This window comes from Neovison vison, chromosome 12 (assembly GCF_020171115.1).
Source record: "Neovison vison isolate M4711 chromosome 12, ASM_NN_V1, whole genome shotgun sequence".
Lineage (NCBI taxonomy): Eukaryota > Metazoa > Chordata > Mammalia > Carnivora > Mustelidae > Neogale > Neogale vison.
The window spans coordinates 77,249,958-77,276,277 of NC_058102.1; the positions used below are offsets into that span (position 1 = coordinate 77,249,958).

Below are 26,320 nucleotides of genomic sequence, written 5' to 3' on the forward strand. Positions count from 1 at the left end.
AAATCGTGTTGTAAAGGGATCTTGTGTAATTATTTTCATCTTGTAAAGAAGCCCTTGTTTGTTCTTGGAAACAACAAACATGTGTCATTATTCCTTACTGGATGCACACCTTACTGAAATGCTCACCTCGTCATTCGGCTTTGTATCATTGGGCTCCACGTCGGCGCCAGGTCTTGTCTCGCAAAAGCCTTGCCCTGCAGTACTGTCCTCACCCCCGGGCACCTCGCTCTCCTCACAGCTTAGTTCCCGAGGCTTCCATTTCCGTATTTTGAATGACCACATTTCTCATTCCTTTGAAATCTGACTCAAGTCCTACCTTTTCTGTATTTATCCTTCTCTGGGTAATTCTGACAGTGAATGCTGCTGTCAGGCTTCATATATCGGTGTTTATCACAGATCCTACTTAGACACGTTATCATTCATCTCTAGATGCTACATATTTATACATTTTTTGATTTTCTTTGGGTTTTCTTTTATTCCTGATTCTATCAAATCTAGTTCTGTAATACAATAGAAAGAATGGAAGATTCCTTAAATTTAGAGAGGAATATAAACAGGAAGAGTGAGTTGAATTTAATCTCTTGTTTGAAATTCAAATGCCATATTTTTCAAAAAGTTGTATTTTTAAAAATTGCATTTTTTTTTCAGAAGAGCAACTTGTTCAAGATGGCATCATGTATAAACAGACTGAAAAAAGTTGTAATACAAGGCATCTGTGAGATCATATTTCATTTGGAAGTGGGAAAAAGTCTAGGGATATTTTTGGTGTCCATATCTTATCAACTCATATTTGGATGTTCTAAAGAAACCTAGTGGGACCCATTGAGAAATTCTACCCCTTCCCTTTCTTATAGTGTCTTTCTCTTTTTCCTGTACCAGACGTCACAATGGTCAGACCGTTCCTTTTCTCTCCCAGTCATTCTAGCTATCCTACCTGTGGAGCGGTCTTTACTTCACAATCAAAATTTCCAACTATCGCTAACCCTCCATTCCTTTCCTTTTCTTTTTTTTTTTAATTAAGAAAGTCTTTTTTAGCCTCTGTTCCTAACCACTTCATTTCCTTCCCTACAATTAAAATCTTAAGTATTTAGAAGAGATTCTGTCAGGTAGATGTGATTTAAAAATCTTGTACTTCATAATCTTGGTGTGTCCTCAAACTATTTTTTGTGTTTCATTTTATTTAATTTCTTTTTATTTAGATAATAGGCACTTCTGTTAAATTCATCATTCAGGGATGCTCTAATATTTTTTGTATGCCCTTTTGGTATGGTTTTTGGAGAAAGATGTATTTTAGACATATGACTTGCTTTCCTCAGTAGGCATTTTAGGATGTCATTTTGTTTTAAAATAATTATTTAAAAATAGGTAGTCATCTGTTCCAGTAAGAATGAAGAGACTGAATATGTTTGTTTAGCATGTTTAAAAATGTGAATATTTGCCTTTCTTGCTTTCAGGTGGGTTGGTCACTTCTTTGCAAATTGATAGAAATCTGTCCAAATACAATGCAAAGCTTAATGGGACCTCAGGATATTGGACATGATTGGGAAGTACTTGGGGTTCACCAGTAAGTATGATAGATATGGAAAAACAAACTTCATTAAGTGTTTATCCATACATATGACAACCCCGCCTTTGATATATCATGTATTTATAATCCAAGCAAATCTGGTAAAATTCTCTAAAATACAAATATTTTTTCTCAAGTCAGTGACTTACATTTATAGAGAGTTTTCTTTCAGTTCAGTAGTATATTATCTATTTGCGTTAGAAAACTGACATTTGAGGTAGAATGTCAGGTGCTATTATTATTTTAATAATATAATAATGCAGTCATACAGTTGGTTAGGTTGTAGATTTTTGATGACTACTTATGAATTCAAACCAACAAAAGTTTTTTTACTTTTTAATAGTATAACTGATACAAAGTACTAGTTCTTAAAAATATATGGACACTAAAATTTAGTTCTGTAAGTCATAATTTAGAAGTTTATGCTTTACCGTCTTTAAAAGTACATAAGGAATAACCATAGAGGACACTGGGAGAAGGAGAGAAGTGAGTTGGGGGAAATTGGTGGGGGAGACAAACCATGAGAGACTGTGGACTCTGAGAAACAAACTCAGGGTTTTGGAGGGGGGTGGGGGTTGGGTGAGCCTGGTGGTGGGTATTAAGGAGGGCACATATTGCATGGAGCACTGAGTGTGGTGCATAAACAATGAATCTTGGAACATTGAAAAAAAAGTACATTTATATAGATATTCACACATATATATTTATGAGCTTAAACCACAGCTTTCAAAATGAAGAAAAAAGAGGAAATTACCTTTCAGCACATCTGCATCAAATCTTGATAGCTGTTTCCCCAGCTATGTTACTGTAATTTGCAACATAATGACTTTATAGATGAGACCACTTCTTTAGCCGTAATTAGTTAAGAAAAAAGTTTTCTGAAGAAAAATGTGTTTCCAGGAAGATCATTTTTTTATAACTTTTTCCCTTAACATTTAAAATTTACCTTTTCTTATTAGTTTTAGGTGTTATTTATACCTACTGTGACTTTTCTTTACCACAGAGAAATGAATACCTATTGCTTCCAATGACATATAGCTTGTATGAAAACATATTTTGGACAAAATTAAATTTTACATCTTTGTATTATTTATGAGTGTCACCATAATTGCAATTTAAACAAATTTAAATTGTTTGTTCATAGGTGATCATATCTGTGCTTGTTTTTCCATCTCTGATGTTTAATATGTTGCTGTTCTTCAGTTTCCATGACTTAAAGAGTGTTTTGAAAAGAGCATATTTACAGTTAATGTGTGTTGTCGTCTCCAAACAATTTCTGAAACTCTATGAGTCACTTCTAAATGCTGCATTAAATGCAGCGTTTAAGGAGGAATGATATGAAATATAACTGTAAATAGGAATCGAAATGTTGTGTGTCCCTTGGTTTGTCTGAGGATTTCCAAAGTCCCCAAAGGTTAGCAATCTGTAAACTTGGGGAGTTTTAAAAAAACTCATCTAGTCATATCCTAGTAGAAACCCACTGTTCAAATTAAATTATGTAAACATTTCTGTAGGAAGTCTCATTCACTCATTCATTCATTCAGCCATGCATTCGCTCGTTTGCTTATTCGTTCATACACCCTGTTCATCAAATATTTATTATACTCCCACTTTAGGCCTGAAGTGGTGTGAGCAAGATAGACACACACTGCTTTCTGTCGTGGAGTATATTAGATCATTTCCAACAAACGTTATTGAAAAACATAATCTCCCTGTATTCAAGGACTTTTTCCCACCAAAGGTTTACAGTGCTAAAGAAGAAATCTCATGTGGAGATGAAGTCAGGAATAGTGGGTATGATGCAGGGACAGGTAGGGCAACATGGATTGGAAGAGAATTGACAGACCAGAGGGACAGGGCCTCTCAGTTCCTCACCTTGCCAATGGAGGCCATGTTTCTAGGGAATCTGTGGATGTCTCCAGGTTCTGTCTTCTTCAAGTGATGTAAAGCTAATCATCACTAGGTAGAAATAGACTAAAGATGGTATATTTTAGATTCGGTTAACTCAGAGAGAAATTAAATGAATTTGAACTAACTGAATATTGTGATGTACTAGCTTCACTATGATAAAATATTGTCAATTTCTCTTTCAAAAAGAGTAAAAATCAATAATTTAAATATTCATATGGGTTCTTAATTTATATGTACAAGCTAACATTTTTATTGCATTTCTCTATATTTTAATATATCAACATGCATAACATAATTCACAAGTTTATATCAGATATAAAAATGGGCTTGATCTCTTGATGTACATAATTCCTCATGATATGGAGTTGGGTGAAAGTAATTAATTGAATTTGAATATTCAGAGGAAAAAGTTTTAACTTTTTAACTGAGACATAATATTTCCCTCTTAATTGTTGTAAGTTTGGCTCAGTTTTAATGGAAGAAAAATGCACAAAACCTTCAGTTTAGAGAATGAAATACAATGAGTTGAATAAAAATATAGGCGAGTGAAGCACAATACCTAAAAAAACCAAACATTTAGGTATGATAATTCCCTCTTACCTTGATTTCTGTTTTTAATTACAGACTGATTCTTAAAATGCTAACAGTTCATAATGCCAACGTAAACCTATTAACCATTGGGCTGAAGGCCTTAGATCTCCTTCTAACTTCAGGTAATACATGCATATGCATATTTTTAATATTGACTCAAATTTAAAAAGTATTTTAAACCACTGATCAAATGTGTTTTAATGTCTTTTTAAAATATAAGAATATAATGTGACTTAAATATCAGTGATTTCCAAAATTCTTTGTTTCTGTTTTTCCTCTTTTTTTTTAAAAAATATTTTATTTATCCATTTGAGGGAGGGACGGGGGGCAAGGGAGAGAGAGAGAAAGTGCGAGAGCCTGAGCATGAGTGAGTAGGGGGAGGAGCAGAAGGACAGGAGGGAGGAGCAAAGGGAGAGGAACAAGCAGACTTCATGCTGAGTACAGAGCCTGATGCAGGGCTTGATCTCATGACCCTGAGATGGTGACCTGAACTGAAAGCAAGAGTCAGACGCTTAACCAGCTGAGTCACCCAGGGGCCCCTCTCCTTATCTCTTTTCTTTATTCTTTTTCCCTCAAAAATGCCATCCAATGGCTCAGTGGGTTAAGCCACTGCCTTCAGCTCAGGTCATGATCTCAGGGTCCTGGGATCGAGTCCCACATCGGGCTCTCTGCTCAGCAGGGGGCCTGCTTCCCTTCCTCTCTCTCTGCCTGCCTCTCTGCCTACTTGTGATCTCTCTCTGTCAAATAAATAAAAAATAAAATCTTTTAAAAAAAAATGCCACCCAATATCTTGGCCTTAAGCATCACCTTTATATATTATTACCAATCCTGATTTCTCTTCCCAGCTTTGCTCCCAAAATCTGGTCCCACGGGTCGTATTCCCATTTGCTTGTTGGCCGTACAGGTCCTCGTCATTATTATCTCTTTCTGCATTATCTCTCTTGATATGTTTTCTGTATGTTCTGGGGTATGACATAATAGTACTATTTTAAAAATACATAGCATTGTTTCTAGAATACTTGCTTCACTTGTAAAATACTTCACATGCTTTTAAAAATGTAATCTGCAAAACATCTCTTGAGATGGGTATTTGATCACAGTTTTCTAGTGAGGGACGTGGAAGCACGAAGAAGATGCCTCCGCCTGTAAGTAGTAGAACGAGGGTCTGAGTCCACATATCAGGTTCTTTCCTTGAGGACACTTCTGCTTGGAGGATTATTGACCTGAAAACAAAAAGTCTTGGTATGGTGCCACAGTTAGGATCATTGCTGGGATGGACACTTGCTATTATGTAAGTTCTGAGAAGAAAGGCTGCTCACAGGAGAGCTAATCATAATGATGGGGAGTGGTTTTCCAGGAAACTGAAAGTTTATGAATTGGAAAAATCTCCCAACACTATAATATATTGAAATCAGCAATGTGCAGACAATTAGGAAATTTGATTGGAGGAAATTAGGAAATTAGGAAATGTGTCTTGAAGAGACTGGGTTAATTTAATATCTTTCAGCCAACATTGAGAATTTTGCACTGTTAGGGAGATTTTTAATGTGTTTGAAGTTCATCTCAGATACTCATTAAACGTTAACTTGTAGGTTGTTTTCATTGTTTGGCTTGTTAATTAATGGATTTAATAGCTATTGGGCATTTACTGTTGTGCTGGCCTCTGGAGAACTCTAAGGCAGATGAGGCAAAATAGAAGGGCACAGTCCAATATAACTTTTTGCAATGAAGAAAATGTTGCACCTTTTAGTGTCATGGCAAGTAGCCATATATGGCTATTGAACATTTGAAATGAGGGAAACTAAATTTTAATTTTATTTAATTTAAACTAATTTAAATCTAAGTTTAAAAAGCCACATGTGCTTAGTGGCTCCTGAATTGGACAGGACAGGGAAAGAAATAAAAATTATTAGTGTAAGAGGGGTGCATGGATGTCTCAGATGGTTAAGCGCTGGACTCTTGATTTCCACTCAGGTCACAGACTCACGGGTTGTGGGAATCAGCCCTGCCTCAGACTCCACTCTCAGTGAGGAGTTTCCTTGAAGATTCTTAGCCTCCCTCCCCCCACTATTGCATGAGTGCTCTTTCTTTCAAATAAAAGATCTTCAAAAAAAAAATAATGTGAGAAATAATTTCAATTTATTTTTTTTACTTTTTAAATATTTTACTTATTTATTTGAGAGAGAGAGAGTGTGAGCTGGTGGGAGACAGAGAATCCAAAGCAGAATCTGTGCTGAGTGCAGAGCCAGGGGCGGGGCTTGATCCCATGACTCAAGATCATGACCTGAGCCAAAACCAACCAGTTGGCTGGTTGACAGGGAACAGAAGAAGGCTAGCTATGGGGTGCCCATGGAATATGCAGGTAGTGTTGTCTAAGAAGCAGATAGTAATATGTTTCAGGAGTTTAGAGCAAAGGGCCTTGGCTACAGGTGTTGATTAGGAATATAGACTTATAGTAAAGTGTACTGGGAATTAATTTTACTTAGAAAGATCACAGAAGTTGATAGGTCTATCTGGGGTAATTAAGTGGTTTATCAAAAAGAAGAGTCCATAAACCATTCATAGTCCTCATGTAAAAATCAACACACTAAATGTTAAAACAGCTGTTTATCTGGGGCATATTGTTCTTTTCAAAATAGGCAAAATCACTTTGCTGATATTGGACGAAGAAAGTGATATTTTCTTGTTAATTTTTGATGCCATGCGCACGTTTTCAGCCAATGATGAAGTCCAGAAACTTGGATGCAAAGCTTTACATGTGCTGTTTGAAAGAGGTATTTAAAAATGTCATATTCTCGATTTTCATATTTATATAAGAAGCAAGGGAAAAGTGGAATATAATTATGATAATAAGATATCTAAAATTTTGAAGAAGTGGGGGCTGTCAGTCAAGGATAAATAACGGGGTTAATTCAGAAATATTGCTTGTTTTGTGGAATGAATTTCATTCATAGGTTACAAATTATGCAATTGTAGTAACTTTCTTCCATTGCTTAACAAGACTTAAGGTTCACTTTGCAAACCGGATGTGTAGGTGTTAAGAAAGAAAAAATAAAACTGTGAAGTCAAAGCATAGATTAAATTTGGATTTATGATGTTGAGTCATCTCCAGGGATTTTAGAAATTGCTAAAGGCTCTGTATAAAGAACTAGGAGGTTTGCAGAGTGTCCCTTAGGAAAAAGACAAATATGTATTTTATCTCATGGGACTAAGATGGATAACAGAGATTATCATGTAATTTTGGAGTTTGTTGGAACTGTTAGTCCTACCACTGGCTTGATGAGGGAATAGCTCAGAGAAGTGACACAAGCAACCTGCCCTGTGGGCACGGAGCTAGTCACCACCACTGCAGTCAATTTAGCACCATTTTCTGAGAGCTCTTTCTGCATCATTATGAGAACCAGTAGTGCTGGAGGTTTAGGATAAGAATAACTTATGTGGGCTCTATGTCTATGTCAGTTTACCGCCTGAGTTTCTGGCAGCTCCAGGAATTGAACAGATCAACATCTACTATTTAATTCTTGCCTCATTTCAAAAATACTTTAAACAGCTTACAGCTACTTACAATACGCTAGAGAAAGAAGTGGACGAGGAAATGCGTGAAGGGAAAGTAATGTAAAAATAATGTAAAACAATTTACTAGTTACTTCAGGTCCTGTATAGTTGTCAAGGCATGGACCAGAAATCTGTTTCTCTGGTTCCTATCAGGCCAAGAAGAGTTATACGTCGCCTGTTACAAAGTTACTTGAGATAAAAATAAACCCATTTATCAGGAGGAGTGATCAGGGTCCTGGGAGACCTGGGAAAATAACTCTTTCGGGCTTCCCTGGATGAGCTGATAGAGTACACACGTTTTATAAGGAGTACAAAGTGTATTCAATGAGAGAGACTCTATCAAGTGTCGGAACAGCATGGGCCTGGATCCCAGCTCTCTGATGATCAGGCTTGGCAGAGAAGAGGGTTTACTGTGAGTGGAGACTCAAGGAACAGCTCGTCTTTCGGGATATCTTCTATAAACGTTTTGTCTTGCAACTAACTAAGCTTTTGATAAGAACTTGGCAGAATTGAGTTTGAGGTTCCATGGTCTCACAGGTCTGTCATCTTCTGTGTTGCAGTTTAAGGGCACATTCTTATTCATGGAAGAAAGGCTCTCTGACCAGATGGGACCCATCCAAGACATATGGAGAAGGACCAGGGAATGTTAAAACGGAGCTCTTATTCAGTAGAAATAGTATCAGTACTGACAGCATTTTGATTATAAATAGAGTAGAAAAAATTTCTGAGTTTTCTAGGACCCAATTTATTTATTTTCAGAAAAACAGTATTCATTATTTTTTCACCACACCCAGTGCTCCATGCAAGCTGTGCCCTCTATAAAACCCACCACCTGGTACCCCAACCTCCCACCCCCCCGCCACTTCAAACCCCTCAGATTGTTTTTCAGAGTCCATAGTCTCTCATGGTTCATCTCCCCTTCAAGTTCCCTGGGACTTACTGGCACCTGTAGAGTGAATTTTCAAAATTTGAAAGTATACTGTGGAAACTGCTCAATAAAACGAGAAAGTTCCATGATACTCCTCACTTATTAGAAGAACCTAACCAATTTCACGTCGTTTTATATCATATCATTGATATCAAGTTGAAAAACAAAAAAAGTAATGCTGATTATAATGTTTTCCAGCATTTTTGTCTGTGCCATTCTCAGGTTAGAAAGACCAGATTTGTATACATGTTTTTGAGATACCCACCCAATAAAATGACTCCAAATGGAACTCATTGGCTTGATTACAAACACTTTAATTATGAAAATTTATAGTAATTTCTGATGAAATCAAGGCCATTGAGAGAGAGTACTTCAAAGTCCAATTACTTGTCCTTTGCTGAAGTTCACCCCTTTTGAACTGAGCTGCCTTTCAACAGTGTACCATTAACCACTCCTTTTTAAGTATTGTGATCTAGTCACTTGCAGAAGGGCATCTTTATTAGTCATTGGTCAATTTCCCAAAGGAAATTATAAATAACTTTGTTTTTCTGAGGATTGTTTGGTCACTAACACTTTTACATTTTTTAAAACACTAAACTAATAGAGATTAAAAAGAAATTCTTTTAATCTCAGTAGCTTCCCCCCCATTATAAAATCCTTAGGAAGAGTTTTGCTGAAATATGCATCTTTAATTCTGTCTGTTGTATTTACTGTGTCTCATACAATTAACATGAATATTATGTTTTTAAGTAATTAAATTTTTATATCATCTTTAAGCCTTTTCAGTATTTTGTCTTTCATCCTTCTAGTTTCCGAGGAGCAGCTGACCGAATTTGTTGAGAATAAAGATTATATGATCTTGCTCAATGCATTAAAAAATTTTAAAGATGAAGAGGAAATTGTGCTTCATGTCCTGCACTGTTTACATTCCCTAGCAATTCCTTGTAAGTACCCCATGTGCATGATTTCTTTTTTGTATATGAAAAGTTACAATATATCTCCTTTCTGAGTACATTTTAAAAATATTTTTTATTATGTAGAAACTTGCAGATGGGAATCCCATTTATTTATTTATTTATTTATTTATTTATTATTGATACTGTACTACAGCTGGCTCAGGACTTGGTGCTGAGAAACAGTAATGGAATATATAGACATGTTTCTTGCCTTCTCAGAGCCCATGGTACTATACCAGATTTAGACAATATAGGTGACTACAATGTATTATAAGGCAACTATTGGCAGAAGTACCTGAGGTTATGAGAAAAACAAGAAGGGAGGCAATGTCTCTTAGAAGAGAGCTTCATATGTAGGGATGTCTGGGGTGAAATGCTGGCAGAACGTCCCAGGCAGTGAGCATTGTTATGTGTTAAGATCCTGGAGCAAGAGAGAGCATAGTGCCTTCGAGAAGATAAAAATAGCTAGTATCCGAAATCTATGAAGAATTTATCAAACTCAATATCCAAAGAATAATCCAGTCCAGAAATGAGCAGAAGTCACGAACAGACATTTCTCCAAAGAAGACGTACAAATGGCCAACAGACCCATGAAAAAATGTTCCACATTCCTTGGCATCAGGGACATTCATATAAAAACCACAATGAGATACCACCTTACCCTTGTCAGGTGGCTAAAATTAACAAGACAGGGAACAATGGATGTTGGCAAGGATGCAGAGAAAGGGGAACCCTCTTATACTGTTAGTGGGAATGCAAACTGGTGCAGCCATTCTGGAAGACAGTATGGAGGTTCCTCAAAAAGTTAAAAATAGAGCTACCCTACATGACAGTAATTGCCCTGCTGGGTATTTACCCCAAAGATAAAAATGTGGTGGTCTGAAGGGACATGTACATCCCAATGTTTGTAACAGCAATGCCCACAATAGCCCAACAAAGATGTCCATTGACAGATGAATGAACAGGGGATCATAGGGGAAGGGAGGGAAAAATAAAACAAGACAAAATCTGAGAGGGAGACAAATCACAAGAGACTCTTAATCATGGAAACAAACTGAAAGTTGCTGGAGGGGAAGGGGGTGAAGGGATGGTGTAACTGGGTGATGGATATTACGGAATGCCCATGATGTAATGAACACTGGGTGTTACATACAACTGATGAGTCACTGAACTCTACCTCAGAAACTAATATTACACTTAACAGGTTAATTAATTGAATTTAAATTAAAAGAAATAATAATGAAAAAAGAAGATAAAAGTTTAATAAACAAGAGTGTGTGTGCATGCACATGTGTGTACATGTGCATATGTCCAGCCCCAAGCGTCTGCTTGTGTGTCATCATGTGGATGAGACTGGAAATAAGCAGATCTTGAAGGGCTTGAAAAAACCACAGGATGAAGTTTGAACTTTATACTGATTCTTGTTTAGCATTTTCCTGATGCTTGAAATCTAGGCACTTTTATCACACAAAAAAGTACAGATAAGAAGGAATTAATTTGCTGTGTATATTACCAGTGACAAAATCATGCTTCTGAATTTACTACTTTTGTTTTATAAGTGTACATGAGCATTTCACATATCATGGATTACTTATGTGAGTTCGTACAGGATATACACACACGCATTTATTTTGTGAGGTTTTCATCTTCACACACGTGAAGTTGTGAGGATTAAATGGTTAAATAATTTGAAAAATGCAGAATAATACCTAGTATGTAGTAAGTATAAAGATATCAACAGTGTTATGTAATTTGTACTTCCTACCTTTGTGCGATAGTGTAGTAAGTATAATATGCAACATGGTTTCAGACATGGAAGTCTGATGTGAGTCTTCAGTAAAAACCCAATCCTATTGTGAAAGGATGCTCTTTCTTCGTGATTGTTATGAAATCTATCATTTTCTTATCCATGGGAGATTGAACAGTTGAAAGCAGATGGGGCTGCACTGTTACAGAGAATGGACATACTTTAAAATTTCCGAGTCATCCACTGTCAACAAACTGAATATATTTTTCATTTTATTTTTTCCTCAGCTATATTTATACATTTATTTGTTTGTTTTGGGCTGGCTGCTTTGAAATTCACTGTTTTCCACCCACATCTGACATAACTGCAGTGAAAAATGTGTTGATTCAGAATGCAAAGGTCAAAGAAAGTAGCAACTGAAAATAAGAAAAATGAAATGTTTTAAACACTGAGTCTAATTGAAAGATTTTGGATTTTGAGTCTTAGGGCAACTCATGTCTGCTATTCTGCGTGAAAGCAGACAATTATTTTCAGAGACTGTTTCCTTTCATTTTAACACATTTTCCTATATTCAGTGCTCTTTAAAATACAACTTAAACATTAAAAATACATTTTTGGAAAGACTGCTAGTTAGTTTGGTTATGCCAAAAAAGATAGAAAAATGTTTTGTAAACACTTTCTTTTGTTTGTTTTAATAATCCACATTTCATTTAGAAATGTAAATTAGTTTTTCACATGGGTCCGTACACTCAGTCTTTCTGTTGACCAACTGCCTTAGTCTCGTGTTCCCAGCTTCCCCCATGTTTCTCCCCATCTACCTCAGCCTTTAGGAAGCTTGGTTTTGCAGCCCAGGGCGCTGGCTGCTCTTCTGCTGTGCTTTTGGAAAGGGCAGGAAATAAGTCATAGTTGATTTCAGCTGTTCTGTTATGTGACACGATTTTGATTTTCTTTTTGTTGGGTCAGAAAAAGGAGCAATGCATTATCCAATGGAGTAGTTCCTCATTAAGGAATAGGCTCCAAATTCACTTATTTGAAAACTTACGGCCAAGACATTACATTTTTAGACTTACATAAAAGCACTCTCAGTTATCCCTTTGTTTTTAAATCGAGCAACGGAAATAAAGCAATTTTCCCTTAATGCTAGAGAAGAGTCCTAAATCCTATTATATGAGAATGAGCATAGTGGTTTTTACAGCTATTTGACAGAACATGATACTTAAATTTGGAAGTACAGCCTTTACGCTGACATTTATTTACAAAATGTACAAGAGGTTTTTGTATGTCTCTTTCAGATGGGAAATTACTACCTTTGGATAATTATTATTTCTTTAAATTTAGGCAATAACGTTGAAGTCCTCATGAGTGGCAACGTCAGGTGTTATAATATTGTGGTAGAAGCCATGAAAACATTCCCTGTCAATGAAAAGATTCAAGAAGTGAGTTGTTGCTTGCTCCATAGACTTACATTAGGTGAGTTATAATTCTTGGTTAATTTACTATCACGGTCCATATGATTTAAGTATACATAGCATATGTATATTGTATGTTGGTAAGTAGCATATTGACATACACTGGATGGAAATATTGTAAAATAGCAAACTGTTCTGCCATGCTTAGAATTTTAAAAGCAGTGGCAAAAATTGATGTGCGTAATGTAAGAGAAGTCTTATCTTATTGTTAATGGTATATTTAAAGTATAACTGTATCAATAGTTGATATACACAAAAGAATAAGCCTGACATGTACAAAAATGTAGCACAAAGCAGAAGAATTCCCCAACCAATCAGTCATTACCGTTGTTGGTACAGCTACTCTGGGCTACATCTTTTCCCTGCTTTCTCTTTAGAGTTAATATGATCCAGTATTAAAAATCCATTAACTTGATCTTCAGATAAGGGTGCTTTTCTTTTTTTCCTCATTTATGTCTTAATACATTATTATATGTCCTATGTAGTGACTAGAGAATTTATTGCCTTTTCACTGTTTCAGAAGAAGCTTAATTTTCTCTTCCTAATTAAAATAAAAACCCCAAGCCGATGAATAAGTATTTAGCATTTTGTCAAATTATGTAACCTAATTATGGGTTTAGTGCATTTGAAGGCCTTATATAATTTGCTGTGTATTTTCTTTTTTTAAAATATATTTTTAAAGACTTTATTTACTTGATAGAGAGAAACACAATGATAGAGGGAACACAAGCAGGGGGAGTGGGAGAGGGAGAAGCAGGCTTCCCACTGAGCAGAAAACCCAATACGGGGCTTGATCCCAGGACCCTGGGATCATGACCTGAACCCAAGGCAGACACTTAACAACTGAGCCATCCAGGTGCTGCATTATCTGTGAAATTTCATATAAATTGTCTGAAAGTATGAGAAGGTCAGTATCACTGGTATTTGCCCAGAATCACACAGTTGGTCAACAGTAGAGCAGTTGTTGGCAGTGGCATGGTAGGGGAAAAGAAGGTGAAGGGACAATTCAAGTTTAGATAAATTGGTAAAAGTAGAAGAGAATCTTTTGAAATAACTTTCCAAGACTAGAGATCATTAAGGGTGGGGAGTATGTCTGTTTAGTGGGTGAACGTGAGAGAGGCAAGAACATACAAAGTTGTCGATAAAGAAGAGCTATACCTAATTAAACTGCCTTTTGATTTTAAAGCCATTGATTACTCTTTAGTGTGGGCTTTAGGCTTTTCATAATATAGGATCTTTTCCAATCCTGGCTTTGTATCTCAAGGATCATTTAATTACCCTTACACTTAATTTATTTACATTTAATTACATTACATTACATTTAATTACACTTACAGCTAAATAGGAGTATAGCATGCACACAAAGTTGGGGGAAGGGGTGCAGAGGGAGAGGGAGAAGCAGACTTTCCACTGAACAGGGAGCTCAGCAAGGGTCTTGGTCCCAGGACTCTGAGATCATGACCCTAGATCATGACCTGATTATGACTGAGCCACTCTGGCGCCCCTCCTTTTTACTTCTAGAAGGAAACTGTTGACTGTTCACAAGTTAAAATAAGCTTAAATGAAAGGAGGCATGTATATGTGGAATATCATTTACAAATTCTTTCCTCATAAGGATTTAGATTTTTAGGTGATGTATTGATTCTCAGAAGAGAGACTGTAGAAAGGGGTGAGCTTCTTCCGGTTTGGGTTAGAAGGAGTGAAGTATTCTCTTATTATATTTTCCTCGGATCATCACAGATAAGATCAAGAAATGATGTGTGCCAATGAATTTTCTGAGCAGCATTTCTTTAAGTGAAAGAAGGGTTCAGCAAAAGTGATTAGTTACAAGGGAGGTTTCCTCCCTCTAGGAAATCAAGCTATTTTGTACAACGAATACTGTAGTCCCATGCATAACAGATACCTCATTGTTTTATATGATAATGACATGAGAAGGAGTGAAAGAACACAAAGTTAATGTAATCCAAACACATCACTATTTTTGCTCTGTCAGTTCCATTGTCTAAGATAATTAAATGACTTCATGAAATAAAGTTTCAAACCTTTATGCAATCATATTAAGCTATCTTAATTAAATTAATATATATCTAATGTTATTAAAAATATTCACACTTCATATTTATTGATCTAAGTGCTGTTGTATAATTCAAGGTAATTTAAGTTCCACGGATGGGAATTCAGCTAATCTCTCACTTACCTTTTAGGTAATTTTTTTAATATTCTGGTGTTAAACGAGGTACATGAGTTTGTGGTGAAAGCCGTGCGGCGATATTCAGAGAACGCCACATTACAGATTGCAGCACTCAGCTGTTTAGCGCTCCTCAGTAAGTAACTATACTCAAAAGGAAATTCTTACAGCTGCATTTGATCTTAATTGTGAACATTATAACAAGGCATCATTATAACAAAATCATATTTGGAGAAGGAATCATTAAATGGCTTCTCTGTCTTAATGTAATCCATTTTCTAATAGAAGATACTTTCAAGGGAACTAACAGTTGTGGTAAGTATACCCTTCCCACTTTGTAGATGAGTAAATACTTTGTTATTGGGCAGCTAATCCCAATTAATCATCCTTTAGTCTATTAGATTTGTTTGGTACTCTCTTCCTCATTTGATGGAATAGCAGTATTCCGAGGTGTGTAATATATTTAAAAAGTCTTTATAATGAACTAAGGCCACAACTAAGGAATACCTCACTTTGGTCATAATGTTTCAAAATACAGACTTCACATTGGTCATTCAAACTGTAAGTAAGTCATATACTGATATTTTTTTCAAGCTGAGACCATTTTCTTAAATCAAGACTTAGAGGAAAAGAGTGAGAATCAGGAGAATGATGATGAGGAAGAGGATAAATTGTTCTGGTTGGAAGCCTGTTACAAAGCATTGACATGGCATAGAAAGAACAAGCATGTGCAGGTTGGACTCCTTCATAAATCTTATAGTCATTCAAAATTATGCTTGTGCAATCATATATGTTTTGACAGATTTCTTTTTTCTCCCCTGATCCAGGAGGCTGCATGCTGGGCCCTTAACAATCTCCTTATGTACCAAAGCAGTTTACATGAGAAGATTGGAGATGAAGATGGCCAGTCAGTAGTTTTGATTTTATATGATAGAAAATTTTAGTTACATTTTTAATTGATCCATATAAAATACTGTAACTGCCACTTTTATTGTTAGAAATATTTTTTATATAGGCCTAGATGTTTCAAGTGCCGACACAAAATAGTAGAGTATATACAATATTTTGATCCCTGATGAGTTGGAGAGTTGTTATCTAATGATCTGGAATCAAGAGTCATTCAGAACTTAGGAATCACTGAGAAAAAAATCTATTGGTTTTCTAGCTGATCATTTAAAAATGCTATGTTAATTAACGTCAGGTGACAGAAATGGTAGAGCCATCTGTGACCTTTTCTGTTGCAGTGACTAGCTAGCAGGTTGTCAATATTGGAAATGAAATGTGGTCAGAGGCCTCTTTAGTGATTCCTCACTTGCGTTGCATTGTTGACCTTGACCTGTCTTCTCTTGAGAGGGATATTGGTAAGTGTCAGCTCTCAAGGAGGCTTTCTAAAGGAGTGTAAGTCAAGCCTCATAAGACCATCCCTCTTTCTCAAAGATACCAAGTGTACACAGGAGTTTTGTGTATATCAGGGTTATTTCATAGCCGTGAACATTTCTGCTTTATGGAAATGCTTATGTTTTCCCTGGGTATGCTCTTGCTTTTAATGACTTTTGAATGACTTATCTTGGAAACTTAAATAGCAATAGGTTACATCTCAAATCCTGAAAATCTGTTAGTATCGTGACCCATTGCCAACCTGGAGAGAAGTAATAACGCAGATGCTATTTAATTATATATCTCCATTTTGGAAGGAAATAGTAATTCTTTTGAAAGCTGTATGTTAAACCAGCATCATAATCCACTTTGAGCAATCTTTTTAAGAGGTTAGGTTCATGGTGCAGTGTATAAATCTCAGCTCATAGTACACCGATTCCTCAATATCCATAGGAGAACTTTAAAACAAATACTTTATTAAAAGAAAATATATTATGCTCTGCACTTTTAAAACTCCTGATGCTTTTTAATGATTTTTTTCTTTTCTTATTTCTATTATCTTCTTTTTCTCACTTCATTTTTTTTTTTTTTTTTACTCTTAATACCTCTTTATATTCTGGCTGAGCCTTACCCCCCTACCACTTATCAGTTTTGAAGAGAGAGAGAAATACTGATTTATTAGTATATAGTGGATTTGAGCTATCTTTTTTTTTAAAAAAAGATTTTATTTATGTATTTGACAGAAAATGAGAGATCACAAGTAGGCAGAGCAGCAGGCAGAGAGGGGGAAGTAGGCTTCCTGCTGAGCAGGGAGCCTGGCGGGGCTCAATCCCAGGACTCTGAGATCATGACCTGAGCTGAAGGCAGAGGCTTAACCCACTAAACCACCCAGGTGCCCCTTGAACTATCTTTTAAATATAAAACGGTTTAATTATAATTCGCTCTTATAAGTGGAGGTAGATTCAAATGTTGTTTCTATGTCTCTGTTTGTTGTTAGATTAGACAATACATGAATTTTGAACTAATTATTAAAAAGATTACCATTAATATTGTGATTGAATTTGTGAAAGGTTCCCAGCTCATAGGGAAGTGATGCTTTCCATGCTGATGCATTCTTCATCAAAAGAAGTCTTCCAGGCATCTGCAAATGCATTGTCAACTCTGTTAGAACAAAACGGTAAGGGGTGCACCATTTTTTAATATGAGGAAACACATTTTGTATTTTTTTAAATTACAAAGACAGTACATTATAAAAATTCAAATATGTAGATTTATGTATCTGATATATAGAGCTATTTATATATAGGTAAAAGGATAAAGAAGGAAATAAACATTTTGATTTTTTTCCCTGAATTGCTATGTGTGTACTCACCTGTGGCATATACTATATATTTTCTATTTTTTGCAGAAATGGGATAATACTAATAATTTTATAAGCAGATTTTACATGTTTTCTATTATTGTGCTGACAAATTTAAAATTTCATAACATTTTTAATGACAGTGCAATTTCCCAGTGTGCACCTAGATCCTATTTCATGAACCAGTTTCTCATTGATGGACTTTTACCTTGTGTTGAGTGGGATATTTTTTTATTTAATTTTTTGGTACCAAATGGCCACTTTTTTCCATTTTCTTAAATACACTGTTTCTGTTTTTTTTTTTTTTTTAAAGATTTTATTTATTTATTTGACGGACAGAGATCACAAGTAGGCAGAGAGGCAGGCAGAGAGAGGAGGAAGCAGGCTCCCTACTGAGCAGGGAGCCCAATGCAGGACTCAATCCCAGGACCCTGGGATCATGACCTGAGCCAAAGGCAGAGGCTTTAACCCACTGAGCCACGCAGGCTCCCATCTGTTATTTTTTTAAGGAGCACTTTCTAGATAATGCAATGAGTGGAGAAATTTTCACCATTCTAAAGTCTAGCAAAATTGTCCTTTACATGTAAGTCTTCTAGTTTTCCTTTGTTAAGGAGACAAAAATGGCTATTATACCTTTGGAAAGACTCTGAGTTTTAAAATTGAGGCTCTGGCTGTTGAGATTCCAGGCCCCCATGAACAGGAAATACTGCCAGAAAATCCTGGGAGAAAACTCATCAGAAAGGCATTGGGACTTGGCAGCTCTTGCAGGATATTTTTGGAGCGAGCAAAATACAGAAAAACATGCAAAGCTGGAAACAGAGACCGATGCTAACACCACCTGTTAGTAGAGAACCTGCATAGAGTGAAAGGAATCCAGAAACCACTTCATGCATGTTTCTGCTGTTATTTAAGTCAAATCAAATAATTTCTTCTTCCTCTTCCTCCTTTCTCACTCCAACTCTCAGATGGCACTTTAGTAAAAAACTTGAGCAGGCAAGAGCCCTTACAGAGGGACAGGGGTTGCCCTCTGGGATGATGAGTCAGAGTAGGAGTGGTAGAAAAGGAAAATGCTGTCCTTAAGTCTCTCATCTACTGTGCAGAGGTCTGAATAGGATCTCATTCCTGAACAGAAGACCAGACTTGGTTGCTTTTGTGTGGCCCATCTAGGGCACATCTAGGAGAGGAGAGTAACCTTGACCATGTACACATACTGTGTTGGTGCTGCAGTTTTTCCCCAAGGAAATCTTTAACATGCCAACAAAACAACTAGTATCTGAGGATTAGTTACATTTGGAGTCAACCATGTTGACTCTTTGTTCAGAATCAGTTCCCTGCTCTTCCTGGTTTCTTACCTCTTTGTTCTTGGCCACTTGCTGGCTAAACTGTACTCAGGTCCCTTGTATTGTTCTTGGAGTTCTGCCTTAGGAGAATATTAAGAACTGAGCAGCTCTGTCACCACCCTCTGTAGGCAACTTCTCATTGAAAGACGCTTGGGAACATTGGATATGCAGGGCTGGCTGTGGTTTTCTAGAAAAATGACTGGACTGGCAGGCAGAAGAACTGGTTTCTGCCATGGTGTTACCCAAGCCAAAGCTTGAACATCTTGTGTGACGATTTCCTCATTTAATCAATTAATTAATGCAGTTAATGTTTACTGAGCTGCAGCCAGACAATGATCTAGGCCTTTGGGATATATCAGTTAAATACAATACTCCAAGGTTCAGGGAGCTTAAACTCTAGTGGGAAAGACAGATACTAAGACTAAATAAAATATATGATATGTGAGGTAGCTATGAAGAAAAATGAAGCAAAGGAGGAGGATATGTGTTAAGGGTCAGAGGAGATAAAATGGTGACAAGGCAACCAGGAAAGAAGGTGAATATTGACCAAATAGCCAGAGGAAGTTGCATGTTATTATTGGATCCTTAAGGCAGGCAACTGATGCTAAAATGGAGTGGGAGAGGTCAGGAGTATTGTCTAGATACACAGTAAATGAGATAAGATGTCTAAAGTGTTCTGTAAACTGTGAAGTGACTCCATGATGTAATTTCTTCTAGGTCCAATGTTTGATGAAATTTCTGTTCTCAGTTTTTAAGTTCAATTTTTAAGCCAAAAGTTAGGTTAATGTCCAAGACAGTGGTTCTTAATGTGTGGTCCCTGGAACATTAACATCTCTAGGGAGCTTGTTAAAAATGGAAATTCTAGGACCCATTCAGACCTGCTGAACCACAAACTCTGGGTTTGGGACCCAGCATTCTGTTTTTCAACAGGCTGTCCAGGGGGCACTGATGCTTTCAGCTGTTTGAGAACTGCCAGACTAGAGGGACCTCCATCTTTTAAAGGATTCCCTTGGTTAGAATTTAGCCACTTTAGCAGGGGCTGTTAAAACTTCCGACATGACCAAGCAAAATAACCAACTCATCATATTTTAATGTGTGATATTCTGGGTGTTTTTAAAAGGTATGAGTTTCTCAGATTTGGGCAGTATTTTAGAAAGTGTACATCAGTTTCACTTATTCCTGAGTTTTCCCTACTTTCTATCATTTCTTCCTTTCCCAGTTTGAGGTTGGTAACCCATTCTCAAAATGCAACTCTTTTGGGGATGCCTGGGTGGCTTAGTTTGTTAAGTGACAGCCTTCTGCTCAGGTCACGATCTTGGAGTCCTGGGATCGAGTCCTGAATTGGGCTTCCCGCTCAGCAGAGACTCTGCTTCTCCCTCTGACCCTCCTCTCGCTCTCTCATTCTCTGTCTCCCAAATAAATAAATAATCTTTAACACCCCCCCCACCAAATACAGCTCTTTTTTAACTTAGGATGGGGTTATGTTTGAGAAACTCATTTGTAGGTTGAAAATATTGGCAGTTAAAAATGCATTTAATACACCTAAACTACTGATTATCACAATTTAGCCTACCTGAACTGAAATGTGCTCAGAAGACTTACAGTAACCTAGAGTTGGGCAAAATCATCTACCACAAAGCCTATTTTATCATAAGGTGTTGACTATCTCATCTGATTTTTCGAATACTGTACTGAAGGTGAAAAACAGAATGAGAGGTAGAGAGTGTTCGTTAAATATATTGTTTATTCACTCGTAATTTTGTGGCTAGCTGCCACCGCCCAACATCGAGGAAGAGTATCATACCACACGTTGTTAGTCCAGGCAAAGATCAAAATTCAAAATTTGAAGTATGGTTTCTACTGTATATGTATCATTTTCACACCATCACAAGGCTGAAAAATCACAAGTTGGCCCACCTGAAGTTGGGACCCTCTGTGGTCCTTCAGTTAACACTATGTAAGTTTCATTTCCTGCCACTTTCAGAGTGCTAAATTACAGTGTGTAATGTTGGAATTGGCATTTACATAGAGTCTTCAAGACAATTGAGATTTATATGCAAACTTCAAGATAATGAATTTGCATTTAGTGAAAAAAGTCTATTACAAAGAAAAAAAATATTCTGTAATCATTGTTGGGATGTAGTTACTTTCCCACATATAGTTTAAGTTAGTTATAAAACATATCTGTATTTCTTTTTTTTAAAGATTTTATTTATTTCTTTGTGGGGGTGGAGACATGAGCAGGGAGAGGGGCAGAAGGAGAAGGAGAGGGAGAAGCAGACTCCCTGAGTCTGCTTGAGCAGGGAGCCCAACTCAGGGTTTGATCCCAGGACCCTGGGATCATGATCTGAGCCAAAGGCAGATGCTTAACTGACTGAGCCACTCAGGTACCCCCATATCTGTATTTCTTAATTTTTGGCATTTCTTTGTGAAATTATGTAATTATTCTCTCTATAAGTGCTTTCCATCCCTTTGCACATGATGGCATACATGGAAAGAATAACGTTTGTGCAGTCCACCGAGATAAATGGAGAAGGTAGCTCAAGGCTGAAGGCAGCCCAGCATGGTCACAGCCCTTGTCCCGCTCCACTCCCTCTGTCCCCCAGGAGCTGAGAGATGGTCAGTATCTACATGCACCTGTAACTGATTCCCAGCTCACTAGTGTCTAGGATACCTAGCAAATCTTAGCTCTGTGTGAGTGCACTTAGTCTGTGAAGCTGTTATAAATATTAGAATCAATTTTAACTTTCGTTCTTATTTTGGAGAGCATTTTTTAAAACATTTTTTTCTGCAGAAACACTTCTTTCACATGGATGGGATTACATTAGTACCAGTCTGCTCATTCTATATGAATAAAGCTGTAAAATTAAAACCTCAACCTAAATGGTTAATAAATGTGAAAGAATTGACATGATGTATATTTTAGAGAGAGAAACATTAATGATCTTTAAGTTACAGTGAAATATAAATTGTGTACTTGTATATGCTTTTCTATGCATTTGGATTATCTTAACATTCTGTGTCTTACTGCGAAATTATGAAAATGTACTTTCATTTCTATGAGTAATGTCAAAAAATTTTATAGTTAATTTCAGAAAGATCCTGTTGTCCAAAGGAATATACCTCAATGTACTGGAGTTAATGCAGAAGCATATACATTCTCCAGAAGTTGCTGAAAGTGGCTGTAAAATGCTAAATCATCTCTTTGAAGGAAGGTAATGTAGATTCATGCACTTACGCCAAATAAATACTCTCGAACCAGGTAGAATATCAATATTTCAAATATATTTCTAAGAATTAGAAGAAAAAGAAAAGACAGCTGCAGATTGAAACATTGTGGAATATAATCTCATCTCACTGATGCTACAGAGTTAGTTTATCTGACCATGGAGAGGAATGATAGAGGTGGTAGAAACATGTTGAAGGTCGGCTTTTGTACTCTGCTTGGTGTTGACCATGTTTCCAAAAAATGGCAGTTATACAGCTTGTAACCTTAAAAAGTTTATCAAATTATTATATATGAAAGGTATATGAGATAAAAGCAGAATGTGGCTTCTAATTGTTGCTTTTTTCACAGCTAGTGTTTATTATTATTCTTTCATTTGCATTAACTTTGTCTTCTCTTCCTGCTCTGGGGGTGGATGACAAGGTGGGGTGGGGTGGGGAGTGGAGTGGAGGGGTGAGTGGAGGCGAGGACAGAACTACTGGCTTAAAAAAAAACCCCACAAAACCCATTTAAAAAGATGAATAAAAGATGATAAAAGATTAAAAAGATGAAAACTGAATTACGTACAGAAGGTGCTTGCTGAAGGAATGCTCGGGGCCTTTCTGCATTTTATTAGGCCTAAGAATGTGAAGTAACTTTGGTGTAGTCTGAGTAAATTCAGAATTTTCAAAAGAAAAAATAAATGGCACAGATGTTACAGTAAAAAGTTATTTTGTGTCCTGGCTTTCCCACTAATTTTAGCTAACTATTTGATCTATAAACATCAGGTTACTCATTGGTAAAGAGAGATGATAATAACCTCATAAATTATAAAATTTAAAATGTAAGTATTAAATCAGTTAATTTTTACAAAGTCAGGATAATGCCTGTACATTTTAGGCACTCAGTAAATCACACCTATTATCATTATTACTGTTATTAAATATGAATAAATGAAACATGAAACGCATATAGCAAGGTCAACTATAGCACATCTATAAGCTTTTTTTTTTTTTTAATATTTTATTTATTTATTTGACAGACAGAGATCACAAGTAGGTAGAGAGGCAGGCAGAGAAAGAGAGAGAGGAGTTAGCAGGCTCCCTGCAGAGCAGAGAGCCCCATGCAGGGCTCCATCCCAGGACCCTGGGATCATGACCTGAGGCAAGGCAGAGGCTTTAATCCACTGAGTCACCCAGGCGCCCCCATCTATAGGCTTTTAAAGGAATAGGGTTATATTTTTAACATCAGTCTGGCTAACTGATTTATGTTAATATATATCTTATCTTTGAGTCATATTTGTTTTATTTAAATGTTGTCCTTGAATATTTGAGTACAAAATTTATCTCCAGTGGTGATTTTCATGGTCCTGGGAGTGTGTGAACCTTATGACTGAGACCAAAACAAAGTGCAATATTCAACAGTTTAAGATCCTGTAGACTGTGGGCAATCCGTGCTTTTCCTCCTGTGTAAAATTGGTGAAGTTTTAGTCCTAGGGATTCCAAGTTAACTAGGACCACATGCCTGTGACTAAAGAACTCTATATCTAGTGGGGGAGACCAACATGTAAGCAGATAGTTACAATACTGTGTGAGAGGCCACAGCAGGGACGTGTGAGGGGCACAGGGATTAGCAGGAGAGTGTTTGGGGTGGAGTGACCTAACAAGAGAAGCCATAAGGAGGGCACGTGTTTAAACTGGGGCTTACTTGTGAACAGGAGGACTGTATTACAGGTACCACAGAACCACAAGACGGGAGGGCAAGGTTCTGATAGGCATGGGTTTCAGTCAACGGGGCGCTGTGTAAAGCAAGGCCTACCTCTTTTAAAGTTTGTAGTATCCACTGAAGTCTGGTCAAGTGGCATTTCTTCATATGGCAAAGAAAGAATAGCTATAACACCTTAGAGAGACTGACTTGAATGCAAATAAAACTAATTAAAAGTACCGAATAGGAAGCCCGGTGGTGGTAGTTTGGGAGAGGCAGGTTGGTATGTGAGAAAGCGCCCTGACCTTGGGGCTCAGTCAAGTTGGTGTTCCAGTCTTGGTTCTGACCTTCTAGTGATAGAACCTTGATAATGTAACCTCCGTCAACCTAAACTCTTCATGGAAAATGCCTACTTTTCAGATGATAACACCTACTTTCTGGGGTGTTGCCAGTGACCTGTGTGTAGCTCTGGAGGAAGTTGTGTTTTGTGAAACTAAATAAAAGAATTTCCACGTTGCTATGAATTCCACTTCTTGAGGCCAGAGGTTAATTAAATAATAATTAAAATATCTGTGCTCATGTTACTGAATTCAAATGCATTTTCATACAGCTTTTTTTCTGATAAAATAGAATGGTTCTGCTTTCCTGTGCTTACCTCAACTTGGTGTTTGTACAATGGAATCAGGTTGTATTTCTAATAACACTTCAGTGTTCTATCTCCAGCAACACGACCCTGGATACAATGGCAGCAGTGGCCCCCAAAATAATAACAGTTATGAAAAGTCATGAGGCATCCTTATCAGTGCAGCTGGAGGCACTCAGAGCTGTTTTACATTTTATATTTCCAGGTAAGTTACATAATAGATAGGAAAGAGATGGCAATTTTAATGGACTTTCTGACTTTTTATGACTTATCTACTTTATATGCAAAAAGTAAAGGACCAGTTTCTCCCAACCAACTACAAATCTCCCCACTAAATCCAAAATTAAATAGAGAGTAAAAAGATGTGTGGAAGAGTCAGATTAACGTACAAGAAAATTTGATAACTTATTTACACAAGAAATCATTACAAAATAAATCATGGGTTGTTACCTCTAAGGAGAGTGTCCACTCTGATAATACTTTTCTATTTCTGCTGCCATCCAAGTTGTTTTTTTCTTGTCTGAACTATAAAAATATCTGACTAACATTCACACTTTCTCTTTTGCTCTTTTCAGTCCTTCTTTACTCTGGGGTTGAATTAATCTTTCTCAAATAGCACCACATGACTTTTACTCATTAACCTCAGCAGCTTCTATCCTCTCCTGTTTACGTCCTACTTACCTCTCCTGTGACCTTGTTTGTCCTCCAAATCCCATTTGAAACACCCACTCCCCCATTCATTCAACATACATTTATTAAGTACCTCTTATGTTCTAAACATTGTGATGGCTGCACTGTTATGACAATGATGAAAAAGGCATACTGTACTATTAAAGGAGCTTCAAGGCAGACAGGTTTGCAAATGCATAATGTCTAGACAGTATGAGTGGAGCTGTTACAGCCAGAGGTTTACATAAAAGGCTCTGAGAACAGTGGTGGAGGCCCAAGTAATTTATTCAAAGGAGGAAGTCAGGATTGAGAGATTTGAAGTTGAAGGTGTATGAAACGGGCCTGGTGGAAAGGCTGGGCAGGATATTACAGGCAGGAGAGCGTGCATGTGGTCTAGGGTGAGTGAAGCGTGGTGTATGGGGAGATTGGTGTCAGAGGATGAATGTGGAATGACTGGCAGAGGCGCTGAAGTCAAGGGCTTGAACACGACACTGAGCAGTGTGTGCTTTTTTAACAGAAGTCAATTCAAATTTATTTATTTATTTATGACCACTACCACATGTGATTTTTAACAGTGGTTCTTTTTTTTTTAAGATTTTTTTTTTGTTTATTTGACAGATATATATATATATATATATATATAGAGAGAGAGAGAGAGAGAGAGAGAGAGAGATCACAAGTAGGCAGAGAAGCAGGCAGAAAGAGGGGGATGCCAGCTTCCTGCTGAGCCGAGAGCCCGATGCGGGGCTCCATCCCAGGACTCTGAGATCATGACCTGAGCCGAAGGCAGAGGCTTAACCCACTGAGCCACCCAGGCGCCCCTCAGTCCAAATTTATTAAAGGTATTTATAAAAACTGTAGTGTTATAGGCAAATCTGCAATTGACAACAATAACGCTGTGCTGTGGAGGACGACTGTCAGGGCGGAAGCTTCCTCCAGAGAGAGCGTGTTGGAGGCCATAATAGTCAGATGAGACATGGTGGGGGCCCAGCAATGGAAACAGAGGGAAGCGTGGATCCGAGAGATGGGGAGGAGACAGATTTACAGGACTTTCTGCCTACTGAGAATCAAGGAGGGGATTACTTGTTGTTGGGTAAAATGCCCAATTCT

The 26,320-nt window shown here is 37.1% G+C and overlaps 1 protein-coding gene across 2 annotated transcripts in view; it reads left to right on the forward strand.

Moving 5' to 3' along the window:
* LRRK2 (leucine rich repeat kinase 2) overlaps positions 1–26,320 on the forward strand; it is a 139,016-nt gene that overhangs the window by 3,593 nt on the left and 109,103 nt on the right. For both annotated transcript variants that reach the window (XM_044229314.1, XM_044229315.1), the window contains exons 3-13: positions 1,455–1,564; positions 4,103–4,191; positions 6,709–6,843; positions 9,362–9,496; positions 12,594–12,725; positions 14,929–15,048; positions 15,507–15,646; positions 15,740–15,819; positions 17,360–17,466; positions 22,075–22,204; positions 24,622–24,746. In XM_044229314.1, the coding sequence (XP_044085249.1) occupies positions 1,455–1,564; positions 4,103–4,191; positions 6,709–6,843; positions 9,362–9,496; positions 12,594–12,725; positions 14,929–15,048; positions 15,507–15,646; positions 15,740–15,819; positions 17,360–17,466; positions 22,075–22,204; positions 24,622–24,746 (1,303 nt within the window). The remainder of the gene's footprint in view (positions 1–1,454; positions 1,565–4,102; positions 4,192–6,708; positions 6,844–9,361; positions 9,497–12,593; positions 12,726–14,928; positions 15,049–15,506; positions 15,647–15,739; positions 15,820–17,359; positions 17,467–22,074; positions 22,205–24,621; positions 24,747–26,320) is intronic.